The sequence below is a fragment of the Ascaphus truei genome, chromosome 8 (assembly GCF_040206685.1).
Source record: "Ascaphus truei isolate aAscTru1 chromosome 8, aAscTru1.hap1, whole genome shotgun sequence".
Taxonomy (NCBI): domain Eukaryota; kingdom Metazoa; phylum Chordata; class Amphibia; order Anura; family Ascaphidae; genus Ascaphus; species Ascaphus truei.
Window position 1 is genome coordinate 12509848 of NC_134490.1, and position 21071 is coordinate 12530918.

Here is a 21071-nt window from a genome sequence, read left to right on the forward strand (position 1 = left end):
AAACTACAAACAGAAAAACAAAACAAATTAAGCACAGCAATGTATTGCTTTTGGAATATATTGACAATTTGTTTTGAGAAAATCAATGTCTCTTGTTTCTTGGTGTACATAGAGCATGGATTTCATAAATAGAGTTTGTCTTTAAGTGAGCAGAAGATTTTATATAAGCTTTTATCTCAATGCATGGTACAGTATTAGTCCGTCTTGTAATGCTAGTTGACCTATATTTATGTTCTGGTTAGGGTACAAGTAAAATGTCTGTGTGAATTGAAACTTGGACTAAAACTGCAGGGATATTAGAGTGTGAAATGTAGTGTACATTTGTACAACAGTATTACAGTGTTTAATAATGATTCCCAGGCCTTCTGGAGCAATCCAATACTTTGGGCTTTATTGACTAAGAATCAGGGCTCATAACATGATGATATTAAGTACATATTATTATTGATACTCCATTCCAGACACAGAAATAGGTGTTAAGTGTGCGTTGAGAAGGAGAGAAAAGGGAAATAATGCAGGGAAATAATGAGGAAAGGTCCTATTTTAGAGTCTTAATGTGATTAACATTAAGTTTAAGCATAACCTAATTAACATAACATTAAGGCTCTCGTTAACATTAACAGACTTTTCTGGATATGCAATGTTATGGTAACTCCTCATTTGCATATTACTTGCATGCCATCACGAACATCTGTTATGGTTAACACTATTCTATTTACAGTAGAAAATATGGCTTAACATTATAATTTTGCCCTTTGCAGATACACCATTGGCCTTAACGGGGTGTTTAGTTAGGTTAATGTCATGTTAAGTAACTTAATAGAGCAGTTAGGTTAATGTCATGTTAAGTAACTTAATAGAGCTGTGTAGATCTACGCCTAAGTGGCAGGATATGTTACAACTATTTAATGAATGAGCCCCTGTGACGGAGGGGCCTATAGATGAGGTCAGATCAGATTCCACACATGCAATTTTTAGGGTAAACCAAATGTTGAGTGATTTTATTCCACAAAACAGCAACTAAACAGTAGGGCTACTGCCTCTTTAAGGCAAAACATATATCATAAAATAAATACCTTTTCCCGTTAGGGAAAATAACTATACTTTGCTGCAGCCCTTTCTAAGGACAGCTGGCCAACTAAACTGGTTACCAACTCCAAAACATATAATCAATATTAGCAAGACAGGGAACAATATTAAAAGTCTTATCTGACATAGATGCTCGTCTGGTGTCTCCGATTTCTCCATCTGCAGGCTTTGAGGTCTGCTGCTCCTAATAAATCTTTTGCCCTTCTTTGTGCGCAGGCTTCTCTGGTGTGTGAGGCTTTGGGTTCCTCATGGTTGCCTGGCAAAATCCTCTGGTCAAGCAGCCTGCATCCCTGCGGGCAGGAGCTCTGTCTGTGATCCTCCTAACATAATCTAAACAGGGACAGTGACAGGTTCTCATTTCCTGCCTTTTATACCTGTTCAATCAGGAGTTTAATTACCTCCAGCTCCCAGTTCAGGTAGGAAACCCAACAACAGTGCACTTTCCAGCCCCTTAAAGGGAGTTTAATCCCTGGACTCCCTTACACCACCATACAGACATACAGTACTACTTTCCAATTTAAACAGGCTTTGAAATATTACTGGATTTTGGTGCACACTAACCAAAACAGAACATCCTCAAGAAAAATATTAAACATTATTCCATTTGTTGAACTAGTTTAAAATGTCTACAACAAAAGACAAAAATTCCCAATGTTTTCCATGTTCCTGTGCAGGACAGGTCTATTAAGACATTTTCCCTCCACAGCAGAGGTAAATGAGAATTTTCACAGGTAGTGTTACGACCTGCATACTGGTCATGCTGTGTAATAGCTGCAGGCTTATAACGCTTTGGCCAAATTGTTTAACTAAATGACCATTACTCATGAGAATACTAACATTGAAGTATTTAACTATGTATTTTGTCACATTGGATGTAGCATTAGACATTTTTGTCTTTGTTGTATATATTTGGTCACGTTAAATAGCACTCCGTTTTATATATATATACTGTATATATATATACAAATCATGAATATCTGGCACTCCTGGAATGATACAATGAACTGGTGCTTATGTCATAAAAAATAATAAAGCATACATTACCAGCAAAGGTAAGGAGGCAACAGCACTCAGAAGTTATAAGCAGCTATAAACTGTATTAAAGAATCTTGCACATATATCCAACGTTTCGGTCCACTGAACGGGACCTTTCTCAGGGGGGTGCAACAGGTAAGTGACATATAAAGACTTATATACCCACCACCCAAGTGCTCAAAACACACCTACTAAAAAACAGCCAATCCATGCGAAGATGCAGCTAATTATTATATGCAGCACCGATTGAAACAGACAGAGTAATGCATTGCCATTGGAGTATGTGTGACCATGTGATCAAGCCATTGGAGTATGTATGATCATGTGATCAAGCTCAGGAGCAGCATCCATGGTCTCCTTGACTGCAGGAATTCTCCTGCACACACACACAAATAAAAAAGCATCATAACAAGTTTAGTGGACAATGCTGACAGCGTGATCAATCCTACACAACATAGCAACTTGGCATCATGGTAACCATGGTGATATGCGCACGCATGCGCCCCCTGGCAGCAGAACACTATCAATGTAAAAACAGATCTAGCACAACGCGAATACTCCTATGAGCAGGAGAGCAGTGTGCACAATGTAGCGTATATCACATAACAGGTATCACATATCAGCCTAATCTGTACCACATATATAACCACAAAGCTTAACTGCTAGCTTAAGTGAGCCCCCAGGTAGCATTATAATCAGAATAAGTATACCATGATAATACAGCATGAAGACTCCTGCACAACATTGCAACTGGGCATCATGGTAACCATGTGGATGTGCGCACGCTTGCGCCCCCTGTCAGCAACAGACTATAAATGTAATGCAAATATCCCTTGGAGTAGGAGAACAGTGAACACATTATGATATATAACAAATAGCTGGTGTCAACCTGAATTATACAACATGAGTAACCAAAAAAGTCTGAAATGCAAGCTTAAACCACTCAACAACCAAACAACCAACACTTGCAACTGTGACATATAAACCATGGTAACTATATAGCACTAGTCTCAATAAGAATCTTGAAGAAAAACAAGCATCAAAGGTAAACAATTGTAACCATAAACATGACACGAGGTAGAGGCATATAAATTGTGGCCACGACATAACCCAACTGAAGGTAAGTGATGTGAGGCAGGGGAAGGGAAGGGGGGTAAAACAACGGAAAACACTGAGCAATTGCAAAACATAATCATGAAACAGATAATCATAATAGGACAAAATTGATGCCATACTGTTGTCCAGTCAGAGATGGAAATAAACATGAGTGTGACAGGGTTAAGTCATCCAGCACTCAGAAGGTTAACTCAGAAGGTTCAATCAGGAGGTAAGCTGACACCTGATAGCCAGCAAGGTAGAAAAGGATCTTGTTACTGGCAGTAGCTGCCTGTCTTAGATCAGAGCACACGGCTATGTGAGCTGTCAGCCAGAGGGATTTGACCAAAGTCACTACTTCAACCAAAGTAAGGATTGTTCTTTTGTTTTCCTGACTGCTTAAAGTACACTTATGGTTTGGTTATGGTCTAGCCAGCCAGCCTGCTAGATAGGCCTGGTGTGTTAGTCAGATCTCCCAATGTGGAGCAGGTTTTGTTTTCTTTAAAGGGACAGTGTACCCGCATGTTATGTATGCTGTGGAGAAATATAGCCACTGAACGTTTTCATTATCCTGAAACAATACGTGTGGACTGTTCCCTGACCTCGGCTACAGGCCGTCCTGCCACAGGTGGTGTCAGAAGTGGGATGTCGGATGGCCCCTGTATCTGAAGGGCCAAACAGAAAAAAAAAAATGGAGACATTTTTTTCTCAGTTCCTTGAGCAACAGCTCCAGCTAGCAGAGAAGCAAGCTGAGCAACAGGCCCGTCAAATAGAATGGCAGGTCAAGCAAGCAGAACATCAAGCTCAGCAAGATGAGCAACAGGCCCGGCGAGAGGAAAAGCTACTCCAACTGCTGGTCGAAGGCCCAGCCCCAGGCAGACCAGGGATTCCAAATAACCCACTGGTGATGCTGCCTAAAATGAAACCAACCGACGACCCAGAGGCATTTCTCCTCACTTTTGAAAGGGTAGCCACGGCCCATGGCTGGACAGATGAACGCTGGGTAACGACTCTGGCTCCACTCCTCATACGAGAAGCTCAGGCAGCCTATCAAGCTCTTCCAGCAGACGAGGCCATGGACTATCAGCAACTAAAGGCTGCTATTCTGGATCGCCTAGGCCTTACTCCAGAGACCAACCGTCAGCAGTTCCGGACAGTCAAATATACAAACAGAGACAGACCCCGGGTCATAGCCCACCGCTTAGTAGACTTATGTACCAGGTGGATACAACCGGAGAAGCATACCAAGGCAGAGATCCTTGAACAGTTTGTGCTCGAGCAGTTCATACAGATACTGCCCCCCTCCTCCCGCTCCTGGGTAAAAAGACACGCTGCATTTTCCCTGGATTCAGCGGTCCGCTTGGTGGAAAACTTCCTTGGTGACGACACCCAACAGGATAGCTGGGAACGGTCCGTGCAAACACCAGTTGCTTCCGGTGATACCAGAGGCAGGCGAGCAGACAATCGAGGGATCTACAACCTGCCAGCTCGGGAGGTCCAGTCAACCCGATCGGAAGACCCTTTCCCATCTCAGAGGGTTCCTGGTACAAACTCCCGCAGAGACGCCCATCCCGGGTCCGAGGCTATTGGATCACTCAAGGGAGGCCGCCACCCACAGTATTCCCTGAAAACCTGGGCTTCCGTCACCCATCCGGTGGAGAGGATACCACCACCAACCAGAAGGGAGGATCCCATCCAACAGCGGAGAAGTCCAAACACCGAACCCCTTCGAGAGCTTCTGCTGACGACCGAGTTTGCGGGCTCAGGAGATGAGGAGATGGACTGTTCATATGGCAGAACCACTGCCACAGCTTCTCTCCGAGGGGACCACAATCCATGGTTAGTCCAGCATCTTTGGAGGGGAAAATAGTAAAAGCCATGCTGGACTCAGGATCTGGAAAAACCCTGATCCTAGAGGGCCTAATTCCAAGAAACAGACTATCCTATGACTCTCCTTGGAATATCAAATGTATCCATGGGGATACAAAGAGATACCCGACCGCAAACGTTCTACTGCGTATCAAGGATCAAGAGACTAGCCTACCAGTGGGAGTTGCTCCCTGGCTACCTGCTCCTGTTCTACTTGGCCGAGACTGGCCCTACTTCGAAACATTGTTGGCCCCTACACCTACGGAGCCTACTTCTCTGGTTCCGGAGAAGCCCGGAGACTTGTTTCCTTTTTCCCCAGAGATTTTCCCCTGGAGACACCACGTCCCAAAGACACGTAAACAGAGACGTGCGGAAAAAGAGGACTGGTTAAAAAAGGCTGGGACTCTGGGTAACAGCCAGCCCAAAAGACTGCAGGTCATGGCCGGAGATGACCAGGGTGGGGAACAGATAGATACGGGAATTTTGCCAGACCTGGATCTTCCTGACTTCCAATATTGTGTAAAAAAGGTGAATAACAGGCGCTACTTAGTGAAATAGAGTGAATAAATTATAATATAAGGTGATTCTGATTAAATTAATGACCAAACCCCTTGCTCAAACCTCACTGGTGGGACCTGTTTCACGGGTTCCAAGGATTAAGGATTATCTCAAAACATCCAGGGGGAGCATGTGGGGGGATAAGAGAATAAAATATATATAAGTGCAGACGTTATGAAATATGTGGGTATACAGGCAATGTCTTGGCTCGTATAGCTGATCTACTCACAGGAGCAAAGATAAAATCAAAGCAGTTGGCAAATTGGGTTGCCACCCTTGATGATGTCTGTGAGCTGAACCCCCTAGCGATTCTCCATCGGCAATGTGTATATATAGAGAGAGGGAAAGAAAATTTGCACATAGAATAAAAGCATGTATCACATATAGTGAATGGAAGATGTCCCGATCAGCTCACCGCCTCCCTCAGGTCAGTCTGCTGGCTTCCGCGGCTCTGTGTCCTGGACCGGAGCTTCCTTCTGAGCGCCCGTCTGCACGATGTGACGTCACGGCTTCAGAGCTGATTCTACGGATCGCCTCCAAGACCAAAATTGATCCACTGGTAAACTCTACACGTTTCGCCCAGCTGCCAGGAACTGTTCTCGGCTTCGTCAGGAGTGTGGTTTGTGTTCTAATGGTGGCTATTTATACACTTTTCTATGTTAATATATAGGCATAATTAATCAATAAATCAATCAGCCTAGATTGCACTAGGGAGTAATGGTTGGAATAAATGCGTGTAAAATCAGCATAGGCAACACTAAACATGGGGAAACATAACTCTAATAGTGTCATAAAATATATTTAGCAGATTCTAACAGATATAAATCGCAATTCAACCCTTAATGGGTGTTATGAAATGTCACTAGGCAAATGTTGTTCATGATTCTAATAGTTGGCAATGGAGTTTTAAGAATGAATGCCAAGCATACTCTATGACTGTAATTCAGACGAGAGGGGAATCGGGGAAAATCACTGCAATAGGGCATAATGGTAACCCAAAAATCAGTTGTTAAGGGTTATTCGAAAATTGATCTCTAAGTTACATTCATTTTGGAGCTTCCTAATTTATAATTCAAAAGGTAATGGTAATCAGTCATTTATAGATAGACTCGGTTATATGTACTGGCCAAAACGACGTGCATGTCGTGTTGCAACCGGTATCGTATGGTCTGTTATTGCTTTATGGGATAAGCACCAAAACTTATTTACTTGCATATGGTGTGCCGACTGTGCATTGGATTATATATATATATATATATATATATATATATATATATATATACAGTGTTCAACAAATCACCCAAAAATCTACTCGCCGAACAAAAAATCTACTCGCCGAACAAAAAATCTACTCGCCACCTTGCCCCGCCCCCAGACCCGCATTAAAAAAAAAAAAAAAAAGAATAAATTCCTAGTAAGGACAACATTCGTTTTTGACATTAGTTTATTTATTATATTACATTATACTATAATTAGTCCTTGTTACGTGTGTGTGTGTAAATGTTCCTGAACCCCATAACTAGTGCCTGGACGCCCCCGTGTCACAATATCTAAAGCAGCAATCCCGCCTGGGATCTTACCTGATCCGCAGTCCCTCAATGTCCAGGTGCCCTCATTCCCGCAATGTTATACATTGGAGGGGATGTGTTCCCTACCTGTCTTCTGGTTTAGTGGGGATTCCGATGTCTTCCATGTGAAGCTCGAGAGTTAGATCTGGAAGAAAGCAGTATAGGTTATTTTGGTTTAGGTATAAGGCAGTTAGATATGTAGGGTAAATAAGAGATCCAGAGTGTGAGAGAGAGAGAGTGTGGGTGAGAGACAGACACACAGAGAGAGAGAGAGATAGACAGAGAGACACACACACACACAGAGCAGCACACACACACAGAGACACAGAGAGAGAGAGAGAGAGAGAGAGAGAGAGAGACATAGAGAGAGAGACACACACACACACACACACACACAGAGAGAGAGACACACACAGAGAGAGACACACACACACAGAGAAAAACACACACATAGAGAGAGAGACACACAGAGAAAGAGAGACACACAGAGAAATAGAGACACACAGAGAAAGAGAGACACACAGAGAAAGAGAGACACACAGAGAAAGAGAGACACACAGAGAAAGAGAGACACACAGAGAAAGAGAGACACACAAAAAAAGAGAGACACACAGAAAAAGAGAGACACACAGAGAAAGAGACACACACAGAGAAAGAGACACACACAGAGAAAGAGACACACACAGAGAAAGAGAAACACAGAGAAAGAGAGACACAGAGAGAAAGAGAGACACAGAGAAAGAGACAGAGAGAGAGAGAGAGAATGAGAGAGACACAGAGAGAGAGAGAGAGAGAGAGAGAGAGAGAGAGAGAGAGAGAGAGAGAGAGAGAGAGAGAGAACACACACACAGAGAGAATGAGAGACAAAGACAGAGAGAGTAACAGAGAGAGTGCGACAGAGAGAGTGCGACAGAGAGAGCGACAGAGAGAGTGCGACAGAGAGAACGACAGGGAGAGGGTGACAGAGAGAGTGAGAGGGAGAGGGCGACAGAGAGAGCGAGAGGGTGACAGAGAGAGGGAGAGGGCGACAGAGAGAGGGAGAGGGCGACAGAGAGAGGGAGAGGGTGACAGGGAAAGGGTGAGGGCGACAGGGAAAGGGTGAGGGTGACAGGGAGAGGGTGAGGATGACAGGGAGAAGGTGAGGGCAACAGGGAGAGGGTGAGGGTGACAGGGAGAGGGTGAGGGTGACACGGGGAGAGGGAGAGGGTGACACAGGGAGAGGGTGACACAGGGAGAGGGAGAGGGTGACACAGGGAGAGGGAGAGGGTGACACAGGGAGAGGGAAAGGGTGACACAGGGAGAGGGAGAGGGTGACACAGGGAGAGGGAGAGGGTGACACAGGGAGAGGAAGAGGGTGACACAGGGAGAGGGTGACACAGGGAGAGGGAGAGGGTGACACAGGGAGAGGGAGAGGGTCACACAGGGAGAGGAGAGGGTGACACAGGGAGAGGGTGACACAGGGAGAGGGTGACAGAGGGACAGGGTGACACAGGGAGAGGGAGAGAGGTGACACACTCACAGACACACACACTCACAGACACACACTCAGACACACACACACACACACACACACACACACACACACACACACACACACACACACACACACACACACACACACACACACTCACACAATCACAGACACACACACTCACAGACACACACACTCACAGACACACACTCACATACACTCACATACACTCACAAACACAGTCACACACACACAGTCACTCAATCTGTCACTCACACACACTCACCCGCAAGGCAGGGGATCGCACATGGCAGCAGTGGGGCCTCTGCACGGCAGTGGGCCCTCCACACGGCAGGAGGGCCTCCGCAAGGCAGGGGGGTCGTACATGGCAGCGGGGACCTACGCACGGCAGCAGGGCCCTCCACAAGACAGGAGGGCCTCTGCAAGGGGACACCCCTCCTCCAGAGGCGGACACCGCCGCAGCACTTCCCCCCCCGAAGCGGACGCCGACACAGCAGCACGCCCCCCCAAAGCGGCCGACGCCTCAGCACGCCCCCCCCAAAGCGGCCGACGCCGCAGCACGCTCCCCCCTCCCCTCCGAAGCGGAAGCGGACCCCCTTCAGAGGCAGACACCCCCGGGCAGCAAGCGGAGATCGGGGATAGGGGGGGGAGGTGATCAGGGGGAGGAGATCAGGGGCAGGAGGGGGAGGAGATCGGGGGAAGGGGCTAACCCAGAGCTGCCTGCCAGCCCTCTTCCCTGCGTTAACCCAAAAAAATTGCGCGAGCAGAGGAATTCATACAGCCGCAGCACGGCTCGCCAGCGGCCTAAATCCACTCGCCACGGGCGTGTGGTTATAATTATTTGTCGAACACTATATATATATAAAAAAGCATACATTACCAAAACTGGCAAAAAGGAGACAGCACTCAGATGCTTAAATATAGTAAGTGTATTAAAACACAAAGCACAGAAGTCCAACGTTTCGATCCCACAGGGGGATCTTCCTCAGGAGTGCCTGAGGAATATCCCCCTGTGAAGATCCCCTGTGGGATCGAAACATTGGACTTCTGCGCTTTGTGTTTTAATACACTCATGTATTTAACCGTCTGAGTGCTGTCTCCTTTTTGCCAATTTTGGTAATGTATGCTTTTGTTATCTTTATGGGATATGCACCAGCACATTCAAGATACTATATTGGAGTGCCTGTGAAATCTTTGTTAACTATATATATATAATGTAGTGGGTTCTGGGGTTAGAGCTTTCTGGGATTGGATGTTTATTAGTTTAAAATGTTTCCAGTTCTTAAATGCTAGGGAGAGTCCATAATCATTCTGGTACCTTCCTCATGCATTACATTATCACTGAAGTAGTTGAATGACTTGATAAAGGTCCAAGTGTTGAAGCAAAACATTAATGGTAAATTAGTCTAAGCCTATCATTTGCAATCACTGTAGTACCTGCTTATTAATAGTTAATATCGTCTCTTGACAATCACTAATCACTCACACAGACACTAACCTGTGATTAGGATTCAGCCACACCCCACCATTTCATATTGGTTCAATTGAAGGCAAATGACAACACCAAGGTTGATTCCAGCACTCCTAGATAGGGAAAGGTATACTTGGTGCACTAGGGGAAGGGGTATACACAAACAGAACTCTGATATCTACTGCATCCAGATGGAGGCAGTGGGTTGGAAAGTCTCCAGTTTACAGGCACTCAGAGTGCCTCCACCTGGATGCAGTAGATGTCAGAGTTCTGTTTGTCAAATGACAGCACAAAAGTGGATAGAAAAGCATTGATGAACAAGGTTTTTTATAGTGACCGGAAAGTTTGACGATATATTGTATTCAGAAGTGGGAGTCTGGAGGCAAGCCTAAATGTTAAATATGAAAGCACACCAAAAAATAAACTGCATTCTAGTTAATGTGGGGGTGTATTTATACCCCGCTGATTAATTGTATCGTGTAGTCATTTTGTGAAAGCGTTACAGTAACATAACAATTCTTCCTTTGCAGTTTCATGTCTCCTGGAAACAAATGTATCCCATAATATATTAATGACCGCTCTCCAAGGTTTAAAAAAAATGTATGCGCAATTTCATAATGACGCAGGGATTTGTTTTTTTCAGAAGCATTATCTTCTTAAAATATAGAAAAATAGAAAACGTCAATGTAGTTCTTGTATATTTCTTTTGAGTTAATAAGGGGCAAATGAGTTGTGATCATGAATGACAATTTGCTGAAAATATTGAACTTATTTGCAATATATTTCATGTGATTATTTATTGTCTTTGTAGGCAGTGGAGACCAATCTTGCTTCCAAAGATAGCCACTGGGTGTACGTGAACGAGGTAAGAAAATGCAAGCAAATTCTAATGAATCATAGCTTTAATTACATAATACTCTCTTGCATTCATTGAAGGTTGTGACACCTGAGATGCTAACATCTATAATAGTTGTACATGAGATTTTGAGGTCTCAAAAGTTCCTCTCTCTGGGGTCTAAAAAAACTCATGGTAAGCTACATCCATCATAAATGCTGATCTAATACAGTATATCAGTGCGGGGAAGATGAATGAAGGCTTTTTTGACGCCCTTTTGCGTCAGTGTATTAAGACATTCTGCTCGGATTTTGCTCCACTGGCGCTGGTATGTGGTTTGGGGATTTACTAGATGCCCGTAAATATAATGATCTGTACCGAATTGTGCACAGATCTTCCTGTTTTTGCTTTTATTTGCATCAATATAAAAAACAACCAGTTTTAAGATGGCGTAAACCTGTCTGCAGCACAAGTTGTGCTAAAACTCGACCGTCAATTTTCTAACATACAACACGAGAACAGACAAAAACAAAAAACAATCAGGGCTTATTTATTTTAATTTTTTTCATATTTTAATTTGTTTTGTGCATCAACATTTCTGTGCTAAAAAGTGGTTCAAACCTTTATGTGCATCGTATCTATAAAGGTAATGTGGCTTCAAACACATGGTGCATAGTGTGAAATGCACGTCGCAGCATTGTGTCAGGTTGAATACCTGATTGATTCAGTTTGCTTAAGACAGAATTATGCATATGTTTTGTTTATAACTAGTATGAGTAAATATACTGTTCAATATTATTTATAATAGGCATATAGTAAAAATAATACATTTTGTTAACCTACAGTATACAATGAAAAATCCAAACCCAATATATACATTTGGGTTGATATGTAGCAACTTAAGTATTCGCTAACAAAAACAATCAGATTTTTTGAGGATATACAGTACATCAGGTTAAACTTGGCAGACGGTTTTGATGCAATTCCTCCTTTTTTCAGGGGGGGGAGCAATATTTTATAGTACATGCCATTTAACATCTGTATGCCTAATGTAGTCCATTCTGCATGCTGAAAAAATGAAAGATATCCTTTTTTATGCTGATGGTGCAAATTGAAAAATTTCAGGTTACTAATTATGTGCACACTGTTTGCAACACTTAGACCCCTACCTACATTGTGTTGATGTATTTCTCCTTGTGTTGTCTTTCAGCACATCGCACAATACTGTAGAACTGGGGTTTCAAACTCAGTCCTCAAGGGCCACCAACAGGCCAGGTTTTATGGATATCAGTGCTTTGGCACAGGTTGCTCAATCAGTGGCGAAGTCGAAGACTGAGCCACTGATTGAGCCACCTGTGTCGAAGCAGGGCTATCCATAAAACCTGGCTTGTTAGTGGCCCTTAAGGACTGAGTTTGACACCGCTGCGGTAGAAAATAACTGCAGATAAGTTGATCCACTTAGCTTCAACATGTTCTATACTTCAACTACAAAGTTTCCAATCATGTCACATTCACTTATCTCTTTCAGATGCTATAGACGGGGCACAAGTCAGCATGGCACTTTTGTTTGATTTTGGATAATGTTCATGAATGAGATTCTGAAAATGTGGTAAAGCTTGTGACTCATTTTGAACTAATTCACACTCATCTTGCATTGACAATAGAAGAGTAGAGCAAAGGTGCACTGCAACTGAAAAAAATCCTGAAGAAACAAATATCACGGGCAAACTCCAAAAATAAAACTGAGGATGTTTAATATATAAATTTACAAGGAGATGAACATGACAAACGCACCAACGCGTTTCATCCCGTAGGACTTTATCACTACTCCTCATATTGCATTGGCAGCACATTTTGTGAGTGTACAATTTGCTAAACCACCTGCAAAGTGAACCCAAGGCACATTCACACATGTGTCTACCTTCCTGTACCCTAACTCTTGTTCTATTGATTTTATTCTGAACCCTCACACCCCCCCCCTCTTGGAATTTGCCTTACCTTAAGAATCTTTATAATATCCCTTCTTCATCCCAGAGAGTTCATACTAGGGTGCTGCCAATTTATTTTCACATGCCATGTACATGGTTCTCTTTAACTTGGCTTTGCAAACATTTTTCTTATTAATTCAAGCTTTAATGTACAACACGGTCAAGATATGAATAATAAAATATGAATACCTCTGAGGGGTTCTGTGGGCATCTAAAGCCATGGGAGGGAAGCACTACTGCATTATTATTGTCACTAAGTCCCAAGATTATATTTAAGGCCTTTCTTTGACACTCACTCACATTTATATGCCTAGTGTGCTGTAGAGGAGAAAAAGTAATGTAGAAGTCATTTTTGTTCATTACTGTTCTTAAAGAAAAATACTCCTCTATATTCTGTCTGAAACATTTCTTTCAGTAAAGTTGGATCTCCTAATTTGCATGTGCTCTGAACGAATCCATCCTTGCTTCATGGTACAAAGACAAAATATTTTCATTTAGAATAAGCTCCCCAAGGCACATGTTAAGAGACTGTAGCCTAATCATTTACAAGTGTACTTACGATCTCTTCAGCTTATTCTGTAGAGCTGCTCACTGAAATAAGTGATATTAACTTATTTTTCTTGTTTTTGTTGTCATTATTCTACTCCTACTCAAATTACAAGTGTTCAGAACAGTGCCCTGTAGGAGTATAATAATAATAATAATAATAATAATAATAATAATAATAATAATAATAATAATTATTATTATTATTATTATTATTGTTTATTTCTAAAGCGCTAATATATTCCGCAGCACGGTACAATGGGGTACAGAGTAATGTATATTACAAAAAACAGTTACATACAAGTGAGGATGAACATGCACAAACAGATACATAAAGGTAACGAAGGCCCTGCTCGAGAGAGCTTACAATGTTGAAACAAGAAGGTAAAGTGGCTGCACATTGTAGAATGGAGTGTATCTCAGGTTGGAATATGGCCAAGGAGCTGTGAGGGAATAGGATCAAGGGGGCAGGTTGTAGGGCAAGATGATGAGAGGAGCATGGAGACCTCATCTTCTGTCACAGGGGAAAATGAGCTGAGAGTGGAGATAGGTATGCAAAGGTGTTGCATCTGGAGCTTGACCTGAAGAGATGACATGTCTGATTGACTTAATCCTGACTGTGAAGTAGGTGTGAGCTGAGAGTGGAGATAGGTATGCGAAGGTGTTGCATCTGGAGCTTGACCTGAAGAGATGACATGTCTGATTGACTTAATCCTGTCTGTGAAGTAGGTGGTGAGGTCGTGGACCATGAGGGTAGAGGGTGGGGTGTAGGTGTAGTTGGGTGGAGAAGGAAGTTAAGCTTGAAGAATAAGTGTTGAGGGTTGGAGGACAACGTTTGTATGAGTGAAGAAAAGTAGGTTTGCTTGGCAAGTGAGAAGGCAATGTTATAGGAGGAGAGCATACATTTATAGAGAAGGAAGTTTGCTTTAGAGTGGGATTTCCTGCAGAAACATTCTGTAGTACATGTCCACTCTTTGATGTAGTGTGTGAAGGGTGTGTGCCACGGTTGTAGTTTGGATTGTCGGGGGCAACGTGTGGTGGCGGGTGCGGTCTTGTCTAAGGCTGATGCGAATACAATATGCTAGTTTGGGACAGGAAAGTTTATATATGAGAGAGAAGAGAGGTTGAAGAGATATTGAAAATCGGAGGGGGCCTAGGGCATGTAGGTTTCTGTATGTACGTGTGAGAGTAGGTGTTGTGAAAGGGAGATAGCGAAAAATGAGGTTAAAGCTTAGGTGGGGATGATCAGAGAGAGGGAATGGCATGTTATAGGAGTTAGAACAGAGCATTGCAGTGAGTAGGAGAGGAAATACCCAAAAAGAGAGCGCAAATGCACTCTGTGATAAAAAAACAGCTAAGTGACTCATAAAGTAAAATAAGAAGACCTTACAGCTTAGATAAATCTCAATAAAAGATTTGATTGTACGTAGGTCTCCAAAGATGCTTCCACATAACATATAGAAAGAAACACAAATATAGTGCATCTTATTTCACTTTGAGTCACTTAGCCATTTTTTATCAACAGAGTGCATTTGCGCTCTCTTTTTTGGGTATTTTGCACTATTTTGGGACGTCTGGGTTTGTCTCTATGTTGAGCTGCACTGCACTTTTGGTTTAAATAATAATATTATTATTATTGGTTATAATCTGTTTTTTATTTTCAAGTCGCTTGCGCTTGTTTTTGGGAGAGACCATAGGAGGAGGTTAGAGAGATTAGATGAGCATCTGAGGTGGCAATGGGATTGTCAGTAGGTATGTTAAAGTCTCCCAGTATGACAGTAAGTGTGTCAGAAGAGAGCATGTGAGGAACCCAGGCTGCAAAGTTGTCAAGTAATTGGGATGTGGGTCCATGGGGACGAAAAATGAGAGTGACACGGGGGGAAAGGGGTGGGAAAGGGGAGGGGGGGGGGAAGAGACGGACAATGTGGACTTCAAAGGGTGAGAAGGAGAGGGAAGGAAATCTGGGTATGACATTAAATGTGCAGCGTGGAGAGTAGTATGACAACTCCGCTGTCTGTTTCCTCGTCTGGGGGGTGGATATGGATTAATTAAAGTTATAGATGGCAAGCTCTTTGGGACAGGAATCTCCTAAGCTATTGTATCAGCCTCTGCTAAGTAACATTTTGTATCATATTCTGTTGCATTATATAACAAATGCTAATAATTTCGATCATAGTTCCCCACCAACAAATAGATCTCAGAAAGTGTATGAAGTGAAAAAGGGCGACATTTCCCTTTGTGACATACCGTAGATTGGGATGTTTTCTGCTGTGGATGAGCTCCAGTGGTTTGCCGTCTGAGTTCAATTCCCTGCTCCAGAAGCTCATAATGAGCTTATTCCCTGGAGGAGAACAGAGACATTTTTCCACCCCAGAGAATTGATCTCCAAGGCTGATTACTGCAAACCTACCAATGTGATGTGTATATTCGGCCCCTACATTATTTTCAATGCATGAGTAGTATGTATGATTTCATTAGCTGCACTTGTACTCAAACATATATTTCTGTTCTTGCTGTCATGTTAGTACCTTGCGGTTAGTTTACTGTTCTATTCACAAAGCTTTTTCAAAATGAACATTGATAGAATTTGGATGTTTTGTCTTTGACCACCACTAAGTAACTTGGTGTTTCACATGTGATCCACCAAACATACTGGTGAAAGTGGAATGGTACAATGGATTATGGAGTATTTTCACATCTAGAGTAGCACTATTCTTTAACAAGTTATTCTGCTTTCTTTTTAATGAAAGGGTGATAGATAAATAAAGCGTCTCGTCCTATTTTTACAGCACAAATATTAATTAAATCTAAATATGCTCCAGAGATTTGTCCAGTACAAGTATATCTTTCAAATGAGGCAAGTTTCCACTTATTTTTAAATCACTTGGTCAATACTAACTCTTGGGACACATGCAGTATCTGATGATGTCAGAGTAAATGGTCGTCCTGCTTATTATGTGGATGAAGAATGCTATCAATTATTTTATCCCATCGCTGTGGAGGTGCTGGCGGAATCGGAGAACCATTCACTGTGTTATTTACAAACCAGAGATAAAAATAAAACCTTAACCAATGGAAGTTTGAGTGTAGATGTGATCTTTATTGATTTTGTTTTCATCACATTCTTAGGTTTTATCTTTACCCAGAATACTATGCAGTTTCCCAGGTTCACTAAACAGCGCAAAGGTTTAGTACACTTTAAGAGCAATGGTATGAAATGGATCATATGTATGTATGTTCTTTATTTGTATAGCGCCCACAGTACAGGGAATTATAATACAATAAGTGCAACAAAGCAAGACAATAGGAAAGGACATAATACACTAAGACAGAGGGACTGTCACAATAACAGTAGCTGTCAGTAAGTTACAAACAAGGCTACTTATGACATCGCAGTGATTTCTGGCAGGTCCAGCATCACATTCCACATATTCACATTTCCAAGCAACACAGTCCTGGCCTCTCCAATGCTAAAAGGCTCCAGTCCCCTGTAGCAGCATACTCTAGTACAGGGGTGGCCAACTCCAGTCCTCAAGAGCTACCAACAGAGCAAGTTTTCAGGATATCCCTGCTTCAGCACCAGTGGCTCAATCAGTTCCAGCTTCAGCACAGGTAAACAAGCAAAGAGTAGTGCACAGCCAAAAACGGAGCTAGGAGAGGATACAATTGATGCAAAAAAAATTATTCGAATGGTCAAAGCATAGAGGATAACCTCCTACGCGTTTCAAACAATAAGTTCTTTATCAAGGAGTTAAAATAACTGATGTCCTGCAGCCTTTTTAAACCTTGATTCGTTGTTCCGTTTTCGCGCCAAAAACAACGTGATGACGCCACAACGCACAACCCAGGCACATGCGCACTGAACAGTGTAGTCCTCTGACGTCCGCAGTGCTCCTGGAGAGAAAATGGGTATGAAGCAACAGAAGGATCAAAAAGAACAAGGGCAAAGCTGTCAATAGCACATTAAAGCCTACAAATCCAGGACTGCCGACGTGATCCTCCCCCTGCTACACGAGCAGGCAGGGTAGAAAAACATCCACTGTCATTGGTAAAAAGGAGACCCAATGAAAATAATAAAACAAAGATTTACTCAAAAACCCGAGTTAAGCAATGTAGTAAGGACTACAACCACATAATACAAACAAAAACTAAAACCCTATAATAACATTGGTAACACTAAAGACTGCAAATACATGATTTACATAACAAAAACCTAATTAAAAGCACTAAACAAATACAAAATGTCTAAAAAAAACTAAGATTAAAAACAAATATGTGTATATAGTATAACCATATGCCTCATGCTTATTCCTTAATGTGTCCTCAATGAATTAATGAATTTAAGTAAATATATGTAAATTATATAATGTTTATAAAGTAAGATAACTCAAAAAAGAAAATAGAAAAAAGAACAATGAGAAAAAAATCAGCACAAGTGGCACAATCAGAGCCAATTAAGCCACTGATTGAGCCACCTATACTGAAGCAGGGATATCCTGAAAACCTGACCTGTTTTAAGCTCTTGAGGACTGAAGTTAGAATTTCATAAAGGTGAAAACTTGGGTATTTGTTTTATTTCTAAATGGAAATACTGCAAAGCTATATGAAAAAGGAAAGCCCGAAATAATTTCTACAGAACACACTATGTAGTCACAACAGTTCTTTCATATCCTAATGAAGGTTTTATTTTTTCCCTACAATCTAAATTACCTACTGTTCTCAGCCGTCCCTTTAATCATGTCCTGCTTTGATTAATCTTGCTTAAGTTACATAATATCGACTCATTTGCAATTCTATATCCCGATTCCAAATGGACATGAAATTGCATAGCATTTCTTACTGTGATTTGCATGAGCCGGTTGTAGTCAGATGAAATAAAATAAGATTAAGTTGTCATACTCTTTATCTATTGCATGGAAGGTCACTAAGAATTGTAAAGCAGAAGTTTGATAAACTATACAGTGTGCTTAAGACAAGAGTGTTTTCTTTACCAATAAGCAGGACTGTGGAACAGGGTTAAAAATACCTTAGGATTGTTAATATATTCATACAATTCATAAGATTTCAACCCATTTGCTACCAGTGGGAAACACTGCTTTATTTGCAATACATTTCTGACCATTTAGGCTGCAAATGAGTTACCTGTATCATGGGAATATTTTGGATGTGGACAAATTATGCAAAATTTTCAAATTTAACCAGTTAGAAATAGATTGCAAATTGAGAAAGCACTGTATGCAAATAGAATGAAAGCAGATATATTAACAAAGTGGATTTTACTTCAATGACATTCCCTGGTCCAAAGTTTTTTTTCAACTTCAAATTTTTCTTTATTGGGGTCACATCATCATACATTGTATCACATCCCATTGTGTTACTTCCCCCCAATAATATTTTTTTAATCATTTATCGGGCTACGATAACTGCCACAGTACAGGACAAGGACAACACTTACAGGACAGACAAGACAAACCAGACGACAGGGGAGGGAGGGGGGGGGGGGGAGGGTCGACCCAGGGTGTTCCTGCTGACGTGATGTCTTTTACGGGCTTCCTGTCTGTCGTGCCTTTTTTTTTTTTTTTTTTGCCCACTTCAATTTTCTTTATTGGGGATACACAGTCTGACAATATATCACAGCCCATTGCATTCCCATCCCCCAACATCTTATTTTCTTATTCTCTTTAATAACATCTGTCACGTATTAAGGCTACTTTGTTTTAAGACAGAGACAGTACATAAAAGACAAACAGGACAAACCGGACATCGGACAAGAGGGGGGGAGGGGGGGGGGGAGTCTGCTCCAGAAGTTTCTGCCGTCGGGGGGTCCGTTTATGAGTTTCACCGCCTTCTCCGTAGAGGTGGTTCTGTTTACAAACCTGTTTCTAGTGCTAGTTAATCACCTTGCCGTTGTACAGTAGGGTCGTCGGGTTGTTCCTTGATACTTAGGGGGCTGTCTTCTATCTGTACGTCTCTATGTGTCTATTGGCTTCTGCCCTCCAAAGGAGAACGCGTTCTCGATTATTATAGCAGAATTGCGGTGGTGTCCACCCCGGGGATGTCAGTCTGTGCTAGCCATGGTGACCAGACTTTCAGGAAATTTGTGCCGGTGTCATTAACTAAACTCGTTAATTGTTCCATCCGACAAACGAGCCAAATTCGATTCCGAATCTTTGGGATAACTGGAATTGCTGGCTGCTTCCATAATGCTGCAATCTCGCACCTAGTGGCAATTGCGAAATGCGTTATTAATTTGTGTGTCGCATTTGGCATACCCTGGATCCGTCTGCCCAACAGGAACAACCACGGGTCCAGGGGGATCTCCCAACCGAGAATCCGCTGTAACCAATCTCTAATCTGTTCCCAAATCGGGACCACTTTAGCGCAAGACCACAGCATGTGTTGCAGGTCGGCCGTCTCCCCGCACTGTTTCGGGCAAAGCGGGGAGTAGCCCTTAACAAATTTAGCCAATCTAGTTGGGGTGTAGTACCACCGCATCAGGACCTTATACGCGTTCTCCTTTAGTGTGGTACAGATGGAGCTTTTAGCCGCTGCTTGTATGATCTGCTCCCACTCCTCGTCCTCTAATGTCTCCCCTAGGTCTGTCTCCCACTGTCGCATGTAGATTGGCCGGGTCTCGCTTGTCAATTTCGGACAGACCACTTCCCCATACATCCTAGATGTGAGTCCCCTTGTGTCCGTATCTCTGGAACACAGCTGCTCAAAATTAGTGCGTTTTGGTCTAACTGCAGTTTTGTTATAGAAATCCCTGATCTGAAGGTACTTAAAAAATTCTGTATTTGGGATATTTTTTGCGGATTTAATTTGTTCAAATGATTGTATACTTATCCTGTCCCTCAGATCATTCAGTCGGATAATGCCCGCCTGCATCCAATATTTCATATTCTTACTGGTTAGGCCCGGAGCGAAGTCTGGGTTGCCGATGATTGGCGTCATAAGAGATGCCTTTGTAGTTAAGTTACAACTAAATTTGGAGGCCTCCCACACCCGAATAGAATTGGCAATGGTCTGTAGTGGTGTGCCGATCTGGCGCGCCCTTGCCTTGGGCAGCCAGATCAGCGTTTGGATATCAATCGGCGCACAACATTTTTTCTCCAACTCTACCCATCTCCTAAGGCTTGGGTCTGTGTGCCATTGGAGAATTTGGGCTAATTTAGCCGCTTTATAATAAGCGAACAAACAAGGTACCGCTAGGCCTCCCCTGGTTGTGGGTCTTGTCAGGATACCCTTAGCAATTCGTGGGTTTTTCTTATTCCAAATGAATTTCGTTATTGCTGACTGGAGGGAGAGGATGTCCGAATGCACCAATGGTATGGGTAGGCTTTGGAAAAGATATAACATCCTTGGAAGGAGATTCATCTTCACGCTTTGTATCCTTCCAATCCAAGAGATGCCCCCCTTTGCCCATATTCTGAGATCCTCTCTCAGCGTCTTTATTAACCTGGGAAAGTTTGCTTTATATAGAGTTTTGTAGTCCCGTGTAAGATATACCCCTAAATATTTGATT

At 42.4% G+C, this 21071-nt stretch overlaps 1 protein-coding gene across 2 annotated transcripts in view; it reads left to right on the plus strand.

Annotated features, from left to right (window-relative positions):
• The window catches only part of GRID1 (glutamate ionotropic receptor delta type subunit 1), a 661414-nt gene that overhangs the window by 501364 nt on the left and 138979 nt on the right, over window positions 1–21071 (plus strand). For both annotated transcript variants that reach the window (XM_075610565.1, XM_075610566.1), the window contains exon 5: window positions 10989–11042. In XM_075610565.1, the coding sequence (XP_075466680.1) occupies window positions 10989–11042 (54 nt within the window). The remainder of the gene's footprint in view (window positions 1–10988; window positions 11043–21071) is intronic.